We start from the raw sequence: 20,201 nt of genomic DNA, 5'->3' as shown, positions 1-20,201 counted from the left end.
ATTCCAAACCCTGAGGCATATAAAATTGTTGAGACTGATGCCTCTGACATTGGATATGGAGGAATTCTCAAACAAAGACTTCCTGATAATAACAAAGAACAATTAGTCCAATTTACTTCTGGTATTTGGAATTCTGCTCAAAAGAATTACAGTACCATCAAAAAGGAAATTTTATCGATTGTTCTCTGCATTCAAAAATTTCAAAATACATTATTAAATAAACCATTTTTAGTTCGTGTTGATTGTAGCGCAGCTAAATATGTTTTACAAAATGATGTTTCAAATCTTGCATCAAAACAAATTTTTGCCCGATGGCAAGCTTTATTATCAATTTTTGAATTTCAGATAGAATATATTAAAGGAGAATCCAATTCTGTCCCTGACTTTCTTACCCGTGAATTCTTACAGGGCCAGATTCCTCAAATTAACCTTATCAGGATGGCTCCCCCTAAGGAGTCCACTTCCTCAAATTCTGTTGTCAAAACCAAATCTAGCTATGGTGCTGCTGCTGCCTCTGCTGCACCATCTCACCAAATTATTACCCGTAGCCAGACCCAAATGGCTACCACCAAAATACCTTATTCCCATGCTGTGGTAGTAGGTTCTACCGCAGGACCCATCCAATCTACAAATAAGACTGGTTCCAGTCTCCAAACTACACAAGCCAAACCTCTTCAAACAGCACAAGGTTCCAAACTCAAAAGCCAATACTATGAGAAGCCATGCAAAGAAGACCTCTTCACTATTGAAGAGCCCCTATACAAATATCTTGACTCGCCAATCATGATGGCACAAGCAGTTTTTTACAAAGGATGGAATCACTATTCCAACTCCCAGGCAAAAACTCAAGAATACTACGAGTACATTCTCGTAGAAACTGATTCTGTCAGATTCAAACTCAATTATGACAGAACCGATCCAACGCTGGTTACACATACAACTGTAACCATCTGCAAAATCCTATCTCTCCAAGACTGGGGGACCCATCCCCTAAACCAAAGAAGCTTTTCAAATACCTTTTCCCCACAAAATTTTACTTACATGGATTACCAGGAAGCCTGGTTCAAAGCCTTCACTTTTCAAAATAGAACCAACCGCCACTCTTGGTTCTTCTGTTTTGAATACAAATTCAACAACCAAACTCCCAATTGGTTTCCCAAATGGTGGGACCACTATGGACCTATGGAGGAAATCCTACCCCCACAAATCCAAGATTCTTTCCAAATATTTTCTCAAAACTCAACACCCCAACCTCACCAACCAGATCTTCTCAGATTCTTTTTCCACTACCGCCTCGCATGGATACTATTCTGGGAATACCAAATTTATGACTATCAGATAAATGACTGGATTGCCCCAGTCCTCTGCCGGTCTTTCAATATCAAATGGTGGGACAACTGCGATGTCTCCAAATGTGAGAAAAATGCATTAATCAAAAGCCTCACAGGTCTCCAGCCTGTTCCAAAAATCCAAAGCTCATCCAAATCAAGCACCAAAAGTGAGAAGGAAGCCCTTCGTGCTCGTTTAGCAGAACTCGGTTCCGACTCAGACAATGAAGACAATGAAGGCTCCAGTGATGATGCCTACAGTCTCAAATCCATGCAAAGATCTGTTCCTGCCCATGAACTCTGCTATGGGCAAGATCCATATGAGGTTGACCCTGACTTTGTCCCTGACAGTCTTACGGCGTCCTCCTCCAGCAAATTCAAAGAAGTCACTTCCCGGCGGTCTCGTCGGACAGCCAATACAAAGTCCTCCTCGACCAAATAAGTTTGGTCCAAAACGTCTGCTAAGACGGTTATAAACTAGCCGACGTGGTACAGTCGTTAAACTTTACCTAGTCAATTAACCCCGGACGACCTTTAAGGAAAGGGGGTACTGCTACTGTCCCAGGTCATAGGACAGTCCGGCCAATATCCGGCTCAAATAAATAGGATACAAAATTCTTGATCAAACCAATACGGAGAACAGTGTCCCTGACACGTGGAATGCCGTGGTAAGATCATTGAAGATTCCAAATCAACTATCGGCAGCAAAGTCATCAAAGATGCCAAATCATTTGTCGATAGCAACTCCAACTTTCGGCGCCAACAGTTCTTTAAGTGTCGGCAGCAGCTGTACATCTCAAATACAAATTTAAGTGCACAGTATCAAATGAAATGTCAAATAGTACCTAATTTGGTACAGTACCAAATGAAATCCAAATACAACCCAAATCCACATGTAATTCAAATGAGCCTCCTTACATTATAAAAGGAGCATCACCCCTTCTCCCAAATCACTTGAAGATAGAAACTTGGAAAAAATAGAGAGAGAAGCTCCGAAGCAAGCTGAGCCTCCACAAGTTCTTCTGAGCCTCCACAAGTTCTTCCAAGATCTCTCCGAGCATCTCGCCGGACTTCAACAAACTCCGATCATCCCAAGTCTGATCGTCCTTCAAAGGTTAGCTACCTGTAGCTCAAAGCCAACCCAACCTTCTTCTTCTCAAATCCTCTAACCCAAACCGTCCTAAGCCTATCCAGAGATTCAAGAACTCTGGATCAAAAATATATCTCCAAATATTGTAATCTTTAATTTCAAAGTTATATTTCAAAGTATTTTCTTTGATTGCATTATTAGCAAATTTTTAGCATCTGCATTTGCATAGCAGCTTCTTCTTCTATCCTTGGATCAAAGCCTACAGTCGAGCCTCTTGATTCCAAGAAATAGATCTAGTTAAGCAGCTTTTAATTTTCTGCAATTCCATATCTTTTATTCCAGTCTATGGTTTTCTTTGTTTATTTTACTTAAGCACAAATTTAGTTCTGAGTAAGGTATTGCACCCATCTCAGTGTTAGTCTCCTTGCTGGATCGGAGTAAGGTATTGCACCTATCTCGTTCTGATTGCTATACAGAACCAGGAGATCACTAGTTCCCTGGATTTTAGCATATCTCGATCCTGTAATCTGGTATCAAAGCATACCAATTTTGACAGGATATGGTAGCCACAAAACCAGGGATTGTAGGATTTGATTCATCAAGCTCTTGCGTTGCAAAGGGGTTTATTAATGGTTCGTTGTTTGAAGTTGAAGCCTGTTGGTTTTGAGGTCTGCTTAAAAGGGCTATTTGTTGCTTAATTTGTTTTATCTCATACTGCAAAGATGCAGTAGTGGTTTCAAGGGATTTGATCCGACCAGAATGATCAGGAATAATGGGTTTTGATATTTTATCAAATTTTTGCATTATTTGATGGAGATTGTAAGGTTGAGTCATATGGATTGAATATATCATTCATGATTTTCTGGAATTCACTAGGGGCGTTTTTGAGGCCGAATGGCATAACATTCCATTCATATAGGCCAAAGGGTGTTGTGAAGGCAGTCTTATAGCGATCCTAATTTGGTACAGTACCAAATGAAATCCAAATACAACCCAAATCCACATGTAATTCAAATGAGCCTCCTTACATTATAAAAGGAGCATCACCCCTTCTCCCAAATCACTTGAAGATAGAAACTTGGAAAAAATAGAGAGAGAAGCTCCGAAGCAAGCTGAGCCTCCACAAGTTCTTCTGAGCCTCCACAAGTTCTTCCAAGATCTCTCCGAGCATCTCGCCGGACTTCAACTATTGTCTATATTGATGATGTCCTGGTTTTCTCAAATTCTGTTGAACAACATTTCAAACACCTAAGAACATTTTATCAAATCATTAAATCAAATGGTCTTGTTTTGTCAAAAAGAAAAATGGAATTTTTTCTTACCAAAGTAAGGTTCCTTGGCCACTTGATCGAGAAAGGTACTCTTACCCCTATCGATCGTGCTATCATCTTTGGTGCAAAGTTCCCTGATCAAATCCTTGATAAAACTCAATTACAAAGATTTTTAGGAAGTTTAAATTGATCATTTTCTTTCCTAAGGCGCTGTTTGATTTTTTCTGAAAACAAAGTTGGTAAACCTGTAAGGAATTTTTCTTTCCAACAGGGAAGGTTTGCATCAGGTCTGGTTAAGACTTTGGTTAAAAAAGTATCTTTGTACCATTTGAAATCATGTAATTTTTTACATCTAAGGTTTGATAATTGTTCAGCTGTTCTATCTTTGAGGCGAGAAGGGTTTCCTAAAAAGTAATTTGCAATGCTGAAAATAATTTTTCTTTTTGACAAAACAAGACCATTTGATTTAATGATTTGATAAAATGTTCTTAGGTGTTTGAAATGTTGTTCAACAGAATTTGAGAAAACCAGGACATCATCAATATAGACAATAGTGAATTGTCCATATGGATTGAATATATCATTCATGATTTTCTGGAATTCACTAGGGGCGTTTTTGAGGCCGAATGGCATAACATTCCATTCATATAGGCTAAAGGGTGTTGTGAAGGCAGTCTTATAGCGATCCTTATCATATTCTATTTGAAATTCAAAGATTGATAATAAAGCTTGCCATCGGGCAAAAATTTGTTTTGATGCAAGATTTGAAACATCATTTTGTAAAACATATTTAGCTGCGCTACAATCAACACGAACTAAAAATGGTTTATTTAATAATGTATTTTGAAATTTTTGAATGCAGAGAACAATCGATAAAATTTCCTTTTTGATGGTACTGTAATTCTTTTGAGCAGAATTCCAAATACCAGAAGTAAATTGGACTAATATATATATATATATATATATATACTACAAACACACATTAGGAGAATTCAAGATGTATATATATAGATAGATATATATACTACAAACACACATTAGGAGAATTCAAGATGAGGATCGAAAATATGCCTAATCATCCATTTGATTAAATTTTTGTTATCCAAATATCAACTTGGCCCTCACGCCTTGATAAACTTGGAATTGTTCTGTCATACCAAGATGTAGCATCAGAAGCCATATATGAGTCAGAAGTTCTCCACCTCGACTGAGCTGTTTGGCGTGGTCTGCCCCTCTACACTGACTTGCAGCATATAACAACTTATCCACCCATACAGTGGTCATTATGTCCCATCTCACATCTTGATCAAATGATAGCAAACTCTTTGCAAGCCTACATGCATCAAATAGAAGAGACTTGTTGCTTTCTCCTTTCACTTCATGAGGTGGAATATCGGTGGTCATCTGAATCAACATCTTACGAGCTGTTTTTTCATTCAAACCTGATTTTTGTCCTTTGAAAAGTTCTTTGGCTTCAACACAGGTTGCTGGGAATGTTTCTCTAAATCTGAATTGTCCAATCCCTTCGGGCAACATGAAAGGATGTGTAAGAAGAAGATGCAACATATAATTAGATAAAAGCTTGCACACGTTGCGCTTCGATTCTGTACAAGGTGAAGATGAAGGTGGCGGTGGAGGTGGAGATGAGAGTACAGGTGAAGGTGCCGGGGCTAAAGGTGGCAGTGGAGGTGGAGATGCAAGTGCAGGTGAAGGTGCAAGAGGTGAATGTGCCAGGGCTGAAGGTGGTGGTGGAGGTGGAGAAGCAAGTGTAAGTGAAGGTGTAGGGGGTGAAGGTGTCGGGGCTGAGGATGGAAATGCAAGTGCAGGAGAAGATGCAGGAGGTGGAGGTGGTGGAGATGGTGAAGGTGTCGGGGCTGAAGGTGGAAATGCAAGTGCAGGTGAAGATGCAGAAGGTGGAGGTGGTGAAGGTGGTGAAGGTGGTGAGGTGGTGAAGGTGGTGAAGGCAAAGGTGGAGGTGAAGGTGCTTGAAGAGGAAGTGGAGTTGGAGGTGGAGGTGGAGGTGTAGGTGAAGGTGCAGGAGGTAAAGGTGAAGGTGAAGGTACTTGAAGTGGAAGTTGAGGAGGAAATGCAGGAAGTGTAGGTGGTGAAGGTGCTTGAGGTGGAGATGCAGGTTGGGGTAAAGGTGGAGTTGGAGGTGGAGGTAGTGAAGGTACTTGAAGTGGAAATGGGGGTGGAGGTGCAGGTGAAGGGGAAGGTAATTGAAGTGAAAGTTGAGGTGGAGGTGCAGGAGGTAGAGGTGGTGAAGTTAAAGGTGCTTGAGGTGGAGATGCAGGTGGAGGTGGAGGTGGAGTTGCAGGCTCAGGTGGAGAAGGAGGTGGAGGTGTAGGTGAAGGTGAAGGTGCAGGAGGTGGAGGTGGTGAAGGTAAAGGTGGAGGTGAAGGTGGAGGTGGAGGAACAGGAAGTGGAGGTAGTGAAGGTACTTGAAGTGGAAGTGGGGGTGGAGGTGCAGGTGCAGGTGCAGGTGCAGGTGCAGGTGCAGGTGCAGGTGCAGGTGCAGGTGCAGGTGTAGATGAAGGTGGAAGTGTAGATGAAGGTGAAGGTGGTGAAGGTAAAGGTGGAGGTGAAGGTCCTTGAAGTGGAGGAACAGGAAGTGGAGGTAGTGAAGGTACTTGAAGTGGAAGTGGGGGTGGAGGTGGAGGTGCAGGTGAAGGTGGAGTTGGAGATGGAGATGGAGGTGTAGATGAAGGTGAAGGTGAAGGTGCAGGAGGTAGAGGTGGAGGTGGAGGTGGTGAAGTTAAAGGTGGAGGTGAAGGTGCTTGAAGTGGAAGTTGAATTGGATGTGAAGGTCGAGGTGGAGACCGACCATTGTTGTGGCAGAGATGTGTAGCAATATGCCAAAGTTGAAACATATTATCTGATAAGCACTTGAACATGTCAGGTTGAGGTGGAGCTGAGTTGGTGTCAATCTGATCATTATAGTGGCAGAGATCCGTCGCAATATGCCAAAGAATAATGCTTTGGTGAAATTCAACATCACCAATCCCAAGGAGATTCTGGAGAGTGACCCCACTTGTGCACAATAGTTTGACATCATCACTAATATTTGTGGCATCTTCCAACTTCTTCCCCTGGCCCTTTTTATTTTTCTTCTTCTTCTTCGTCTGGTTTTCTTGTAACTTCCTCTTGAGTTGTTCAAATACTAATTCTTTCACCTCAGGAGGAATGTGTTAGAAAATGTATACCAATACGTATCCAACATTTCCTGATCATTGCAGAGCCTGGTAAGTGTCATAATACTAAATGTTGTAGCTTCGTCTTTGAGGCAAGAACTTATTACATTGTATTGTCCCATGGAATTAGACCACCTTTTCTTGCGCTGTAGAGGTTTCATGAGGAAATAAGCCATAGATGCCATCTTGTGCTTGTGCTTGTGCTTGCTTAGCCAGAGTATCATCCTATCTGAGGATAAAAGAATAATGAAACCATAAAGTTCCAAGAGAATGGCCGAATTGAGCAATAGGTATGTAATGAATATGTCAACGTTAGAGTAGTGGGGCCGGTGCTTCGGATTCTCAACTGTTGTGAAGAAGGAAACAAACACACAGATGGTCAGACAGAAACAGAATAATCGAAGTTTGGCTCCTTCACGAGTGCAAACTAAGGGCATCTTGGTATAAAGCAAATCAAACATGAACCCAAGTTCAATCTCGACCACTTCGAAAGCTTTCTCTGGTGTACTTTGTTTGATAAATTGTTTGCTCTCCTCTCCTTCCCAGTACTTGAGTATGAGACCCGCATAAAGACGTTTGAATGTCTTAAACAGGTGATGTGCTTTTTTTTCCAAAATATGATTTTCTGCTGGTTCACTAGCATTGATTTCGCCTCCTATAGGGATTTGATGGTGAAGGCTATAGGATTGACCCTTTTTCAATTTCAGTCGATCTTCAGAAATCCTTACTACGTCCACTACGAACCCTTCCTCTTGCTTAGAAACATAACCCTCCATGAATTTGGCATAATTGGGGCCTGGATCAGGGGGACTCTCACTGAGCATAGATTTTCTGAAGTGCTCCTTGCTTGCCCACCTAAGAGCCAATGTCCTCTCCCCATACTTGATAATCCCGGTGAAAAACATTAAGATTGTAAGAACTGAGATTGGAGTTCGAGTCCAAGACCTGAAGATCACATAAAATGCCACACTCACTTGGATAAGTAGTGCAAGCAAGTGCCTCAGCCACAGTTCATTATCTTCTAATGCATAGGCAGTGATAGTATCTGGGCCACCAAGGTGCAACAAAAGAAATGGAGCCCAGAAGGCCCTGAGTTCATCTGTTTGAGTATGTCGTTGTCCTTGCTGAGTTTTGGAGAGGACGCCAAGGGCAAAAGTTGCCACAGAATCAGCACCCAAGTAGGCAACCCAAATAAAAAACCCTATTTTTTTTCCAGTATTGTGCTTTCTGCGGTCACCCAACAAGATGAGGAGGATTTGAAAGAAAAGGCTGAGTATAATCATCATTTGGAGCTCCCATTCGTACCAAAGTTTCTGAATCTGTTCTGGGAAGCTCTGAATGATCTCACTCCTCTTCTCTATCAAGAGCCAACTGATAATGACTGAAAAACGTACTCAAATGTTAGTTGCAGAAAAAAAAGTTGGATCTAGCTAGTGTACTAGGGCTGTCAATGGATTAGATACTCTTTTGATGAAAATAATTTTGGGAAATGTTATTTCTCCATACCAACGCTCCTCTGTCTATCTCTCTCCTCCTCCACAATAAAACATGGAGATCAATGCATTTCATAAGAATGGAGAAAAGATATAGATACATGAGAGTGCTGGCATAGATCATGCTTCTTGACAAAAAAACATTTCCCCTTTTATTATTGTCTTTTGGTTTGGTTGAAAAACTTCCCCTAAAACTATTTTTTTTCCTTTATGAAAAATAAAACTAAACCATATCTATATATGTTAAAGGTGTAGAAATAGAATCTTATTTAGGGTGCAAAAAATGAATATAAAAAGCAATCAAACAATCACACAACACAAGTATATTTGTGGTTCAACGAGGTTCCTATGACCACAAGAGTGATAAGTGCAAATTCACTATTAATGAAGAAATGGTTATAACCACTCTTCCTCATGCCTCTCTATGTTTACAAAGAATTCCCATAACCCCAATAACCCTTATTGCAAAATTTTATAGAGAATCAAATAGATATAAATTTCTGTCATTAGCCTCATGTAAACCCTAAGAATTTATGTAACTCCATCATGCCTCAAGCCCTACCGGCTTTTAATAGCCCTTCGGAGGTAGCTTACAACTCAGTCCATATACAAGACATCAACCATCAACAATTTCCACCTTGGCTTAGATTATGTAAAGCTCCCATAAAGATAGGTTGTAAATGTCCTCATCCTTGTACGTTCATAACTGTATGTAACCACACCGCACCCTGCCATAATGGGTGTAACCCACTCTCCACTCTCTCAGTTGTGAATAATATTAATCAAGTCCAAGCAATGCCTGAGCTTCTCTGTAGTGCCTGGTGTGGTGAAAAGATCTACAAGATTGCATTTGTATAGATTTTCTTTAAGTGAGTACTTTCTTTTGACACAAGCTCTATGATTTTATAAAACCTCCCAAAAATGGTCTTTGCCCTTGTGTGAAGCATGATTCTTTAACTTGTATACATAGTGCATCAAAGTGCAGTTTGAGTCAAAAGAGCATTACAGATGCCAGTAGTGACTCAGAGGTGTAGGGAGTGTATTGGTATGGCGGGGTATTTACAATGGTGTGATAGGGTTCACAAGTGTTATGGTGGTGCTGACAGTGGCAGATAGTGATTTTGTAGTGCAGACAATGCTGTGGAAGAGAGTTTAGAACATTTAGCAATTTGACACTGTTAAAGCGGTCTTCAAACTCAAGTGGCATTGTATGTCAGGTTCTTACATAGTTATACAACAGTTGGTACATAGCAAGTGGCAGCATAGGGAACATTGTACATGCACATTTCATAGTGCATTCACAGGTTCATGCTGTTGTATCTACTTCACCAAATTGGGCAGATCAACTTGTAGAATTGAAAAATGACATAAAATAATAATTTGTAGTGCTTTAAGTCCTCTATCCAATGAAAATGGGATCTCTCTATTCCAAGTTTGTATGAGGTAAATATGTATTTTTTTTCTATATCAGTGCATAGAAAAGAAGAAAATGGGTGATTCGAAGTGTCTCTGATCAGTACAGACGTGTATTGATGATGCGGTAGCAAATGGCAGAGCTTGCCAGCTTAGGGGACAATGCACAATGAGGCAGCTTTGGTGGCATTTTGATAATTTCACTTGGTAGAGTTGGCAGAAGGGTAGTACTGAAAAGCAGCAGAGAGTCGAGTGTTATCTCCAACGCAACTAGAATCAACTCGATACGATTCAAGATGAATTATTTATAATTTTTCTGTATGATCACTCCAGAAGACCAAGGTGTTCAATGAAATACCTAAGTTTGCGTCCCATGCGTTATGTAGATTAATGTTGGCGTATGATGTCTTGTATTCCGTCGTAATTTAATCCAAGGAGTACCGGTGCAGGCCCCCTTCTAAGCAGGGGTGCAGGGGGCATAGCCCTCCCCCTCATATTTTTTATTTGGGACTCATCTATTGAGGGCAATTTTGTATTTTCTGGTATTAGGATTTTTTTCTATATATTTATAACGAGGTTTACTTTCCCTGTAAGTAATTCTGAGAGGTGTGAGGACGAATGCTATAACCCTATTCTCCATTGATAGTGAAGCAGGATCTCATCTCACCAAGAACGTAGACAATCTTGTCAAACCTCGTAAATCTATGTGAATTGTCTATTCTTGTTTTTCCATTACTTTCTGCATTGTTTTTAGGGTTGCGTTTCTACAACTAGGTCTCACTTGATGAAGTGGCACTGATGATGTGGTATGTTTTACCTGAGATAAACCGGCACCTTGCCTCCCTATGCCCAGGTTGGCCTATGTGACACCCAAGAATACGGAAAGTCCTAGACCTGCCTGGAAGATCAGTGAGATATCCCCCACCAAGAATACGACAAGTGCTAGGGGGTTTGGGAGATCGATGAGGGTGTACAAACTTTAGTGCCACATCGCCTAGGGAGAGATTACTGGGCTAGTTAACAACCTCTAGGCTCCTTAACATGGCACAATGCATTTTAAAGCCTTGAGGTCCATGAGCCAAAGAAAACAATATTGTGCAAAGTCAATGGGGCCGAAGCATTACAAATGGTATCAGAGTAGACCTCGATAGCGTGTGGGTCCACAGCAGGGACGCTATGCCCAAAGGGAGGAAGTTGTGACACCCAAGAATATAGCAAGTACCAGACCCACCTGGGAGATCGGTAAGGTGTCCCCATCAAGAATACAGAAAGTACAAGAGGGTTTGAGAGATCGGTGAAGGTGTGCAAACTTTAGTCTCACATTACCTAGGGAGAGAATGGGAATGGATTTTGAGTATCATTAATTGTAAAACTTCATATAATCTTGGCAAGTTGGCTTTTAGTGTAACATAATATCACATTTGGTGTTAAAACAAAAGGAGATGGATATCCACATCGCGGACTCTAGAGAAAATTTGGGACACTATCACATTTGAGGTGAAAAATAATTTTTTTTCACAATTGTACCGGTTTCCTTGATACAACTAGAAATAGATATTTAGCATCATCTTAGGACCTTCCGTTATTCTCTATTCCCTCCACCCCTCCCCCCCTCGCCCTTCCCTAATTTTGATTTATCATCTTTTTCCATGTTTCAGGTTCCCTTCCCCCCTATTTGTTGTATTTCAGTTTAGATTTATCTTGATTTTGCCCTCCATCTATTTTGTTGTTCCCCCTTCTTCTTTGCTTGTTTCTCCCCCCCCCCCCCCCCTTCTCCATTTCTCTTTTGGTTTCCTGGTGTGTTCCTTCTTAGGGCTGGCTTGTTTAGTCCCTCGCCTATTGGGTTGGCTTTTGATGGGTAGGGCCTTTGCCCTTGCTTAGTCAGTTTAGGTTTTGTTTGTTGTATTATTTCTCGTTTCATATATTTTTCATTTCAAAAAAAAATCCGAAGATGTCAAAGGAAGAAACCTTGTGAGAAGGAAAAACGAAAATCAAAAGTTGAAAAGCATACGAAGGAATTTTGAAACTTCCTTTTAAAATACATTTTCCAACAAAAACTCACTTCTCTCTCTCTCATATTTTGTTTTTACGTTTTTAGTGTTTTATTTTTAGGTGAATGAATATATATATATATATTAAAAAAAAAAAAAACAATATACAAGCCATAAGGACAAGCAAAGGGGAGAAACCTAATCAAACAAATTAAAAGCATAGCAAGTAAAATGAACTATTCATCCTCCTATTACTTTAAAAAAAGAATATAATTACAAACACGCTTTGTTGGTTTTTCTTTTGGAGGCATCTATGCTAGATGGTGGCATAAATATGAAATCAATGTACAACTCCACTTTATTTTGTCATTTGGCAGCAAAAATGGTACTGAAATTTTCTGGGTAGATAGACCACTAGGTCCCTTACATGACAAATTTTAGACCAATCAAAGTTTGTCAAGTAAAATTAAAATAAAGAATTAAAAAAAAAAAAAAAAAAAAATCACAAATAGCTGACTTAGACTATCATCTAGATATCCAACTATCATATTTATCACATCATTCTGCCACATGATAAAACAGAGTGTGTCCATCCAAAAATTCTTTTGGTAGATTGTTGTAACCCTTGCCTTTTCTTTTTTGTTTTCTTTTTTAATTAATAAAACTTCCTTATTGTTATTTTTAGTTTTTTTATGGTAATGTAAATTTTTTTAAGGGTAAAAGTAAAATGATGAGTTCTTTTCCATCAGCAANTTTTTTTTTTTTTTTTTTTTCTTTTTTAATTTGCTGTCCATTTTGGCAAGGGGCCAAGGGGCATGCAGGTAGAGAGATCCATTGTGAGTGGTCCACCTATCAAACGATTGCAGAGTAGGTGTTGTAGAGAGCTTGGTTTCAGAGTGGGTTTCAAATGGAGGTTGGGCGGATGTCCAAATGAGTGGCCGCAATGGCTAAGCAGCAGCTAAACAAAAGTGAGTGCGAGCAACAGATTGGCACACAAGTTTTCTTGAATGATTGGTTGTTGGGTAATCTACACATGGGAATTTGATCTCTAATTCATGATGAACTGTATTCCTTTGTTTGCTACTTGGATTACATGATTTTCTTCTTTGCTGGTGTGTTTATCAAATTAGGCCTTCAACGCTTATTCTCTGTTCAGGAATCTACGATTGATACCGCAGTGGAGGAGCTTCAAGCGATAGGCAACGGTGTTCTCAGGCCATTGAGGTGGGGTGAGAAAAATCACCAGCCACGTCAGCCGACAGGAATTTTGCACAATCTTTTTGCTCTCAACAAAATTCCAACCCCTACCAAACGCCCTCAAATCCCATTGGTGGGGGGAGGAAAAATTCAAACCCCACCCACCCCAGAAAAACCCTATCAAACAAACGGGCCACAGGGTTCAGCTTCAATCAAAATCCAAAATATTTCAAATCCTGACTGTCAAACAGAAAACTCTTAAAACCTATGGCCCAATGTTTAGAATAAATGTATAGATGTGATTTCTTGAAATGAAGTTACTTCAAAACAAGGCAAAAGCATATTTGTAATGAAACGCAGCTTGTCAAACTATAGATATCCACCTAAAACAACCCCCCCCCAACCAAATCTTATCCTTATTCAAAACCCGAGGTCTTCCTGTAGACCAATTCACTCCTACATCCCCCCGCCCCCACAGTACAACCCCCAAGCCAACACAATACTAACATAACAAACTAGAAATATTTAAAGAAAGAAAAATACAAAACAATCAAAGGTTTGGATCTTCTCTTCTCTTTCCTTGTCTCAGTACCTGTAATGAGGAGGCTTGTATGGACCCTCAACGGGAACGCTAATGTAGTCAGCCTGATCGGGAGTAAGCTTGGTGAGCTTAGCCCCAAGTTTCCCAAGGTGAAGTGCAGCAACCTTCTCATCAAGGTGCTTGGGTAGAACGTACACCTTCTTCTCGTACTTGCCGGAGCTCTTCTCATTCCAGAGCTCAAGCTGAGCAATCACCTGGTTTGTGAACGAGCAAGACATCACAAAGCTGGGGTGGCCAGTGGCACATCCAAGGTTCATCAATCGCCCTTCAGCCAAGACAATGATGCCCGAATTGGTGTCAGGGAAGACCCACCTATCTGTCTGGGGCTTGATTGTGATCCTCTTCACACCAGGGAATGTTTCCAGACCATGCATGTCGATCTCATTGTCAAAGTGACCAATGTTGCAGACGATGGCATTGTTCTTCATCTTCCTCATGTCGTCCACCATAATGATGTCCTTGTTACCAGTGGTGGTAACGAAGATGTCAGCTTCAGAGACCACATCTTCAAGGGTCTGGACCATGATACCTTCCATCAAAGCCTGGAGGGCACAGATGGGGTCAATCTCAGTCACAATGACACGGGCACCAGCCTGCTTGAGGGCAGCAGCACAGCCCTTGCCAACATCTCCATACCCAGCCACAACAGCGACCTTTCCAGCAATCATAACATCAGTAGCTCTCATCAAACCATCAGGGAGAGAGTGGCGGCATCCATAGAGGTTGTCGAACTGTTTCGCAGGAAGATGAAAAGCAACATTAGGACTGAAAGCTCAAATATTTGCTTCAGAAATAATCAAAGTTGAAGCATGAACAGTAAAAAATATCACTTTTTAATTAGAGATGAAGGCCAAAAGAAGAAACAGATTGGCAGTCAGACCTACATGTAGACGAGCATGAACTAAATTAAGCTCATAACAGAGTCAGCTAGATCTTGGAAATCATTCCCATAGATTGATTGATCTTGGAGAACTGAGCTAAACTATTTATCGATTTAATGAATCTTTTTTTTTTTCAGCAATCAAGAAAATTCAGAAACAAGAATAAATACAACGTGAAAATCACCTCGGGAGCAAGACCAGTAATCACATTTCCAAAATGAACATGAAGGAGAAGAAAAGAGGTTATTAAAAGCCAAAACTGTGAAACTCCAACAAAAATCAAAGCCTACATATCTGGATGCGAAAAACAAAATACAGTTTTCAAAAACAAATCCCAAAAATAGAGTTTCCAAAATAGCTAAATTTTAGATATAGACAGCAATGTGAAACCTAGATCTGAAACATGTCCCCAGAGATATAGAGTTCTAGTAAAAGAGCAGTTATTGAATTGAATTATCAAAAAAAATTGAAACAGATTGTAATACGTTTCGTCTATTTCCTGAATATATTTAAATGAATAAGCAGGCAGCTGCGAAAGGAAAACAAGCACTTCAAATCAAGCAATCCATAAATACAACGACATACAATTTTTCTGAGAAGGTAAGGCAATTGACACAAACAGCATTTAAATGAAATCGGAATCAGATTCAGTAAGCTATATCGTATTTCACAAGCCTATCCTGATGCAGGACTGCATTCATTACAATGACCAGCATCACACAATCAAAGATTTCAAGAGAAAACAGAACAGAGCATCATAAACCCTAGATCTGAAGCAAGACACTGTAGATAAACCCTAGATCTCAAGCAAAACACTGTACATCTCAATCGTAAAATATATTAATAAATTAATGAATAAAGAGATTTAAGAAGACAAAAATATATACCTTGCTCTTGGTAACAGAGTCGTTGACATTGATGGCAGGGAAGAGCAATGTCCCATTAGCCTGCATCTGGTAAAGCCTCTTCACACCAGTGGTAGTCTCCTCAGAGACACCAACCAATCTCTGCTTCATCTTATTATACTTCTTCGGATCCGTCGCCAACCCATCCCTAATAATCCTAAGCACGATCTGAAACTCAGCGTTATCAGTCGAAGCCGGATCAGGCAACTTCCCAGTCTTCTCAAACTCGTCCTCAGCCTTCACACCCTCATGAATCAACAACGTGGCATCACCACCATCATCAACAATCAGATCCGGACCACCACCAGCACCCCAATCAAGAGCCCTCTCAGTACACCACCAGTACTCCTCAAGGGTCTCCCCCTTCCAGGCGAATACCGCAGCACTGTCACGGGCGATTGCAGCGGCGGCGTGGTCTTGGGTGGAGAAGATATTGCAAGAGCACCAACGGACCTCGGCACCCAAAGCAGTTAGGGTTTCGATGAGAACGGCGGTTTGAATGGTCATGTGAAGGGAGCCAGTGATTCTAGCTCCTTTAAAGGGTTGTGCAGGACCGAACTCAGATCTGCAAGACATCAAACCAGGCATCTCAACCTCGGCGAGCTCGAGCTCCAGACGACCGAAATCGGCTTGAGACAGGTCTTTCACTTTGTATTCGCGACCGGCTGAGGTCTTCTCTACAACCAAAGCCATGGCTGAAGATTGAAGAGTAGATCTGAAGCTCTACTGGAGAATTGGAGGAGAAGAGACGAGAGGAGAAAGTGTAAGCGAAGGTTTGAAGAGATTGAAAGGAGTTTATATAGTGAAATGGACGGTCACAAGTGGTGGATCTAATGGGGTTTTTTCTGGTAAAAGATCTGAGGGTTTAGGTCCACCCGATAAGGAAGGTAGCGTGAGGGTGGGGCCCACATGTCGAGGTTTTCAATTATTTATTCATATCATTCGGCCACTGATCTGAGAGTCTCATACTCTCACAGTAAAGCTTAAATAATTGCGAAATTTGTATTCCGTCATTACCCCTGCTTTTTTTAGGGTTAACGTTACATTTAATTGTGTAAAATATCTGGAGATTTAGTTGGGGTTGGTGGGATGGGACGGCGTGAAACATCACGCTTCACGACCGTCAATTGTTAAATTGGGCTTAGTATCTCAAAACTCTTAGACTTGGGTTGGTGACAAAGATAGAATAAAGAGAAGAGGAGGGAGGAGGGAGGAGGGAGGAGGGAGGAGGGAGGAGGGTGAGTGGAGGAAAAATTTATTATTTTCTTTTTTTTTAAGAAAAATATTTTTTCACAAGTGAAAAATCTTAAAGAAATCAAGGGTGGGCCTAAAATGATCACGTAGAGTTTATCTTGACTTTGAACCAAAGTGTGTCCAGTGCGATCCATGCCTGAGACTAGGAGCACTGATGCATTGGAGGGGATTTGGGTCTTGACTTTTGTATAATTTGGAATAGGGTTGTTTGAAATCTAAATCACAAGAGGAGCCAATGATTGGAGTAGCGTTGGCAGGAACAAAAAATTTTTCTCTCACACTCATTGATTCATTCTTTCGAACAAATAGTAACTGTAACATTTTTCTATATGTGGACTAGCATTCAGTCATTATATGAACATAAACTAGTTAAATAAATGTTAACTAATGACATGTTTGGATGGAGTTTCTCTCAAAGGTCATCTAGAGAACCATTGCTTAGAAACAATTCTAATAACTACTCCTGTCTCTTGTGGTCTTCCCACTTCTTTCTCTACCCACCCCAATCTTCGACACCCAATTTACGGATACAAGAACGTTGTTGGTAAAGGATGGAAGAGAAGGACACAAACCACAAAGAGTAGGAGAAATTGTCGCCTGCAGGTTTGCTTCTCTCTCTCTCTCTCTCTCTCTCTCCCAACAACGGAACTAAGTCTGAGACCGAGTACACATATGGTTTCTCTTCATCGTTGGCATTGGATTCTTCCATCTTTTTCAACAACGTTGTGTTCTTTATCTATAATTAAAGGGGGTTTTTTTTTTCTGCTTGGCACCTCCGATCGAGTTGTCAAATTAATATTAACCTTACGTTCTCTGACACGCATTTCTTCAAACATCAATCTTACATCTTGGGCAAATGCTCATGATTTGACAAATTGTTTTCAACTGCTCGTTTCTAAATATTCCCTATTCATCATATTGTCAATTTTCTTCTATTTTGAGTTTCTATTTTCCTCAATTTAAGGTTTGCAATAACTTAAACCAAGTCTGGATTGCAGAGAAAGTACTTTACTAACAATCAGTACACTTTTAATGGAAGAGGAACTTATTGCGTAAGAGGACAAAGACCTTTAATTGAGGATGAGCAGAAGAGTTTGTAGCAACTCAAGCCTCAAATTATTGCAGAAATTGTAGTAATTAACATATGGATTTCCCTTCATGATTTGACAGTTTGCATAGGCGTTCTCTGTGATGCATTTCAAGAAATCATTACCAAGACTCTCTTTGATTGGTTTTCTCAAAATAAGTCAATGCATAGTTTTTTTCTCCAAAAATTGAAATTGTTTGGGATTCAATCAACCCAACAATGTAGTTCTCCCTTATCTTATCTGGACTGGCATAGATTTACGTGATTTAGCAAGATTGTCTAGATGCACAATGATATAAGATCATATTTTTAATGAAGAATAAAGCTATAGTGCTTGTCCCCACACCTCTCTCAAATTACTTACAGAAAAATAATTATTGCTACAAATATATAGTAAAACATATACAAGAAATTTACTAAAATTCTCTAGAGCCTTAGAAAAAAAAAAACTCCTTGATGGCTTCTACACCCAACCCCTGCATGGACCCATTGGTTCGTCAATTCCCCACCTGTAATGATGATTAATGCGTAGGTGGGCCAATTCCTCCGGCCGTGAGGCCTTCGATGTCACACCCCGTTCACACTGAACCGGGCCAGTGACGGGGTTAACATCGGTTAACCCAAACCTGCCAGGATCATCCGATACTGTATTCCATCACAGCATACACACCACTAATAAAAACTTATCAGATCAGCGGAAGACTAAGTTTTACCTGTGAATATTCTCATAATACTTGATACCCGAATTATGATACAATAGTTATATACATGTGGGCCCGAAGGCATGATGTTTACACAATAAAAGTACAATTCACATATCAAGTACATAAAGGAAACCATCAAAATAATCAGAGTACACAGCTCGGCTCGATATCAAAGGCTAGAGCTCAGCTCGGCATCAAGGGTTGAGCCCAGCTGGGCATCACATGGTAGAGCTCAGCTCGGCCTCAAAAGTGGAGCTCAGCTCGGCATCAGAACTGTGGTCCCGCAGCACAACTCTCGCACGAGCAGTCAATGCCGTGCTCTAACTCCTCAGGGGCCCACCAGTCCTCTTCGGGGAACTCGACCGTGGGACCCACCCCGTGCTCTTCATGTGTATGACCTGCAAAATCATCTAAAAAGGGGTGCACACGTGGGATGAGCTCACTAGCTCAGTAAGTGGAAAGATGGATCACACAGCAATCCACACAACATAACACAATCATATGCACTACATGCTATGCATTTCATTTTAAATCACATCCACCTAAGCAACATTTACTAAGTCTTTGGTTTAGTGCTACTACAACCACAGTGCGCGTATACTCTGGGTACGAGCTGCGAACTCCATCCCGCGATATGCCCATAGGGCTGTCGGAGAAGGCCCACCGTGAGTACTCGAAAAAGTAAAAACATGCCGACCACCGGCTCTCAACAGAAAAGTAAATGACTGAAATTTAAAGGTGCTGACTCTAGCAATTTAAAAGCAGTACGATTGGCCCTCTTGAATATACCATCGGGGTTGCCGACTGTCCTAATGACCCGCCGAGCGTTATGTCTAACCGTCATAGTGACCACTGCTTCCCCCTAAATGGTAATCCAACACCTTAACCCTGTTGGGAAGGGTCGTAGCACGGGATGGTGAAAATCCTAAATCGCATGCTCCTATATGACAATAGTACGATTACATAGTGCCACCGCATCCCATACCACGGGCCACCAATGCACTCGTTTTCAAGCCGACTACGGCATCTAGTCTATTAATGCATCATGCACAATGATGTCAACATTCAATCACATAAGCATCTCATCACTTGGCATTTAGAAAGTAACCATAGCACACATGCATAACAATGTGAGGATGACTAATCTACAGCATATTCATGATGGCATGACTAGACTAGATACAATTAAATGAATGCCAAACAATACCTTGAAACAAGGTCAAACGTCCTCTCCCCACTTACCTGTAGTGTACAAGGATTCTCGTTCGGTACGGGTGAGATCCGATGCGAGACGCGTAGGATTTGGTGAACCTAACATGATTGAGCAGTGTTAGTACTTCACCAGTTTGGAATCAAAATTAACACGATCCAATGACACGATCATGTTTAGAATCCTAAAAGGAGGTCACACGTCCGATTTGGGTCCAATCGGACGTAAAAATCACCTTCGGGGCCTCACAGGTGGGTCAAACAGCCCACCTATCTGGCCCACCGGTCTAGCCCACCGGTCTTGGTGGGAAAACTGATGTTTCTTCCCAACTTCCTCCATTCTTTGGGGATTCAAATGGGGTTTTTCCCAACCCATTCTTCACACTTTCAATGTCTTATAGGATGGTTCTAACCTAGATCTAGGTTAGATTCAAGTGATGGGAAACCATCTTACCTTCCTTGCTCAAGAACACCTTCAAACCCTCAAAATTACTTCAAACCCACAATGCTTCTCCAACCTTGTCAATACCTCTTCAAATCCTTCAAGATCAACACATAAATCATCTATTAAACCTTAGATTCATCA

At 40.8% G+C, this 20,201-nt stretch overlaps 3 protein-coding genes across 3 annotated transcripts in view; all 3 read right to left on the bottom strand.

Annotated features, from left to right (window-relative positions):
- Positions 1-5,221: 5,221 nt before the first annotated feature.
- LOC122072719 (vegetative cell wall protein gp1-like) lies at positions 5,222-6,859 on the bottom strand. Its single transcript, XM_042637105.1, has one exon. The coding sequence runs from the start codon at positions 6,581-6,583 to the stop codon at positions 5,360-5,362; it is 1,224 nt and encodes a 407-aa protein (XP_042493039.1). The 5' UTR covers positions 6,584-6,859; the 3' UTR covers positions 5,222-5,359.
- The window catches only part of LOC122072718, a 100,374-nt gene continuing 86,979 nt past the window's right edge, over positions 6,807-20,201 (bottom strand). Inside the window, exon 2 of the mRNA XM_042637104.1 lies at positions 6,807-8,261. Within this exon, the coding sequence (XP_042493038.1) occupies positions 6,859-8,166 (1,308 nt within the window). The 5' untranslated portion in view covers positions 8,167-8,261 and the 3' untranslated portion in view covers positions 6,807-6,858. The remainder of the gene's footprint in view (positions 8,262-20,201) is intronic.
- LOC122072715 (adenosylhomocysteinase) lies at positions 13,253-16,134 on the bottom strand. The gene is made up of 2 exons (XM_042637102.1): positions 15,344-16,134; positions 13,253-14,306 (listed from the first exon to the last, which is right to left on the bottom strand). Exons 1-2 carry the CDS (start codon positions 16,052-16,054, stop codon positions 13,560-13,562), a joined length of 1,458 nt encoding a protein of 485 aa, XP_042493036.1. The 5' UTR covers positions 16,055-16,134; the 3' UTR covers positions 13,253-13,559.

This window comes from Macadamia integrifolia, chromosome 3 (assembly GCF_013358625.1).
Source record: "Macadamia integrifolia cultivar HAES 741 chromosome 3, SCU_Mint_v3, whole genome shotgun sequence".
Taxonomy (NCBI): Eukaryota; Viridiplantae; Streptophyta; class Magnoliopsida; order Proteales; family Proteaceae; genus Macadamia; species Macadamia integrifolia.
This window is presented reverse-complemented; position numbering and strand designations above follow the sequence as displayed.

Bases quoted from the DNA above. Each gene is read 5' to 3' on its own strand.
- LOC122072719 (XM_042637105.1), bottom strand. From the start codon at position 6,583: ATGTTCAAGTGCTTATCAGATAATATGTTTCAACTTTGGCATATTGCT.
- LOC122072715 (XM_042637102.1), bottom strand. From the start codon at position 16,054: ATGGCTTTGGTTGTAGAGAAGACCTCAGCCGGTCGCGAATACAAAGTG. The intron at 14,307-15,343 runs GTATATATTTTT...CCTGCGAAACAG, and splicing joins ACTCTGTTACCAAGAGCAAG to TTCGACAACCTCTATGGATG.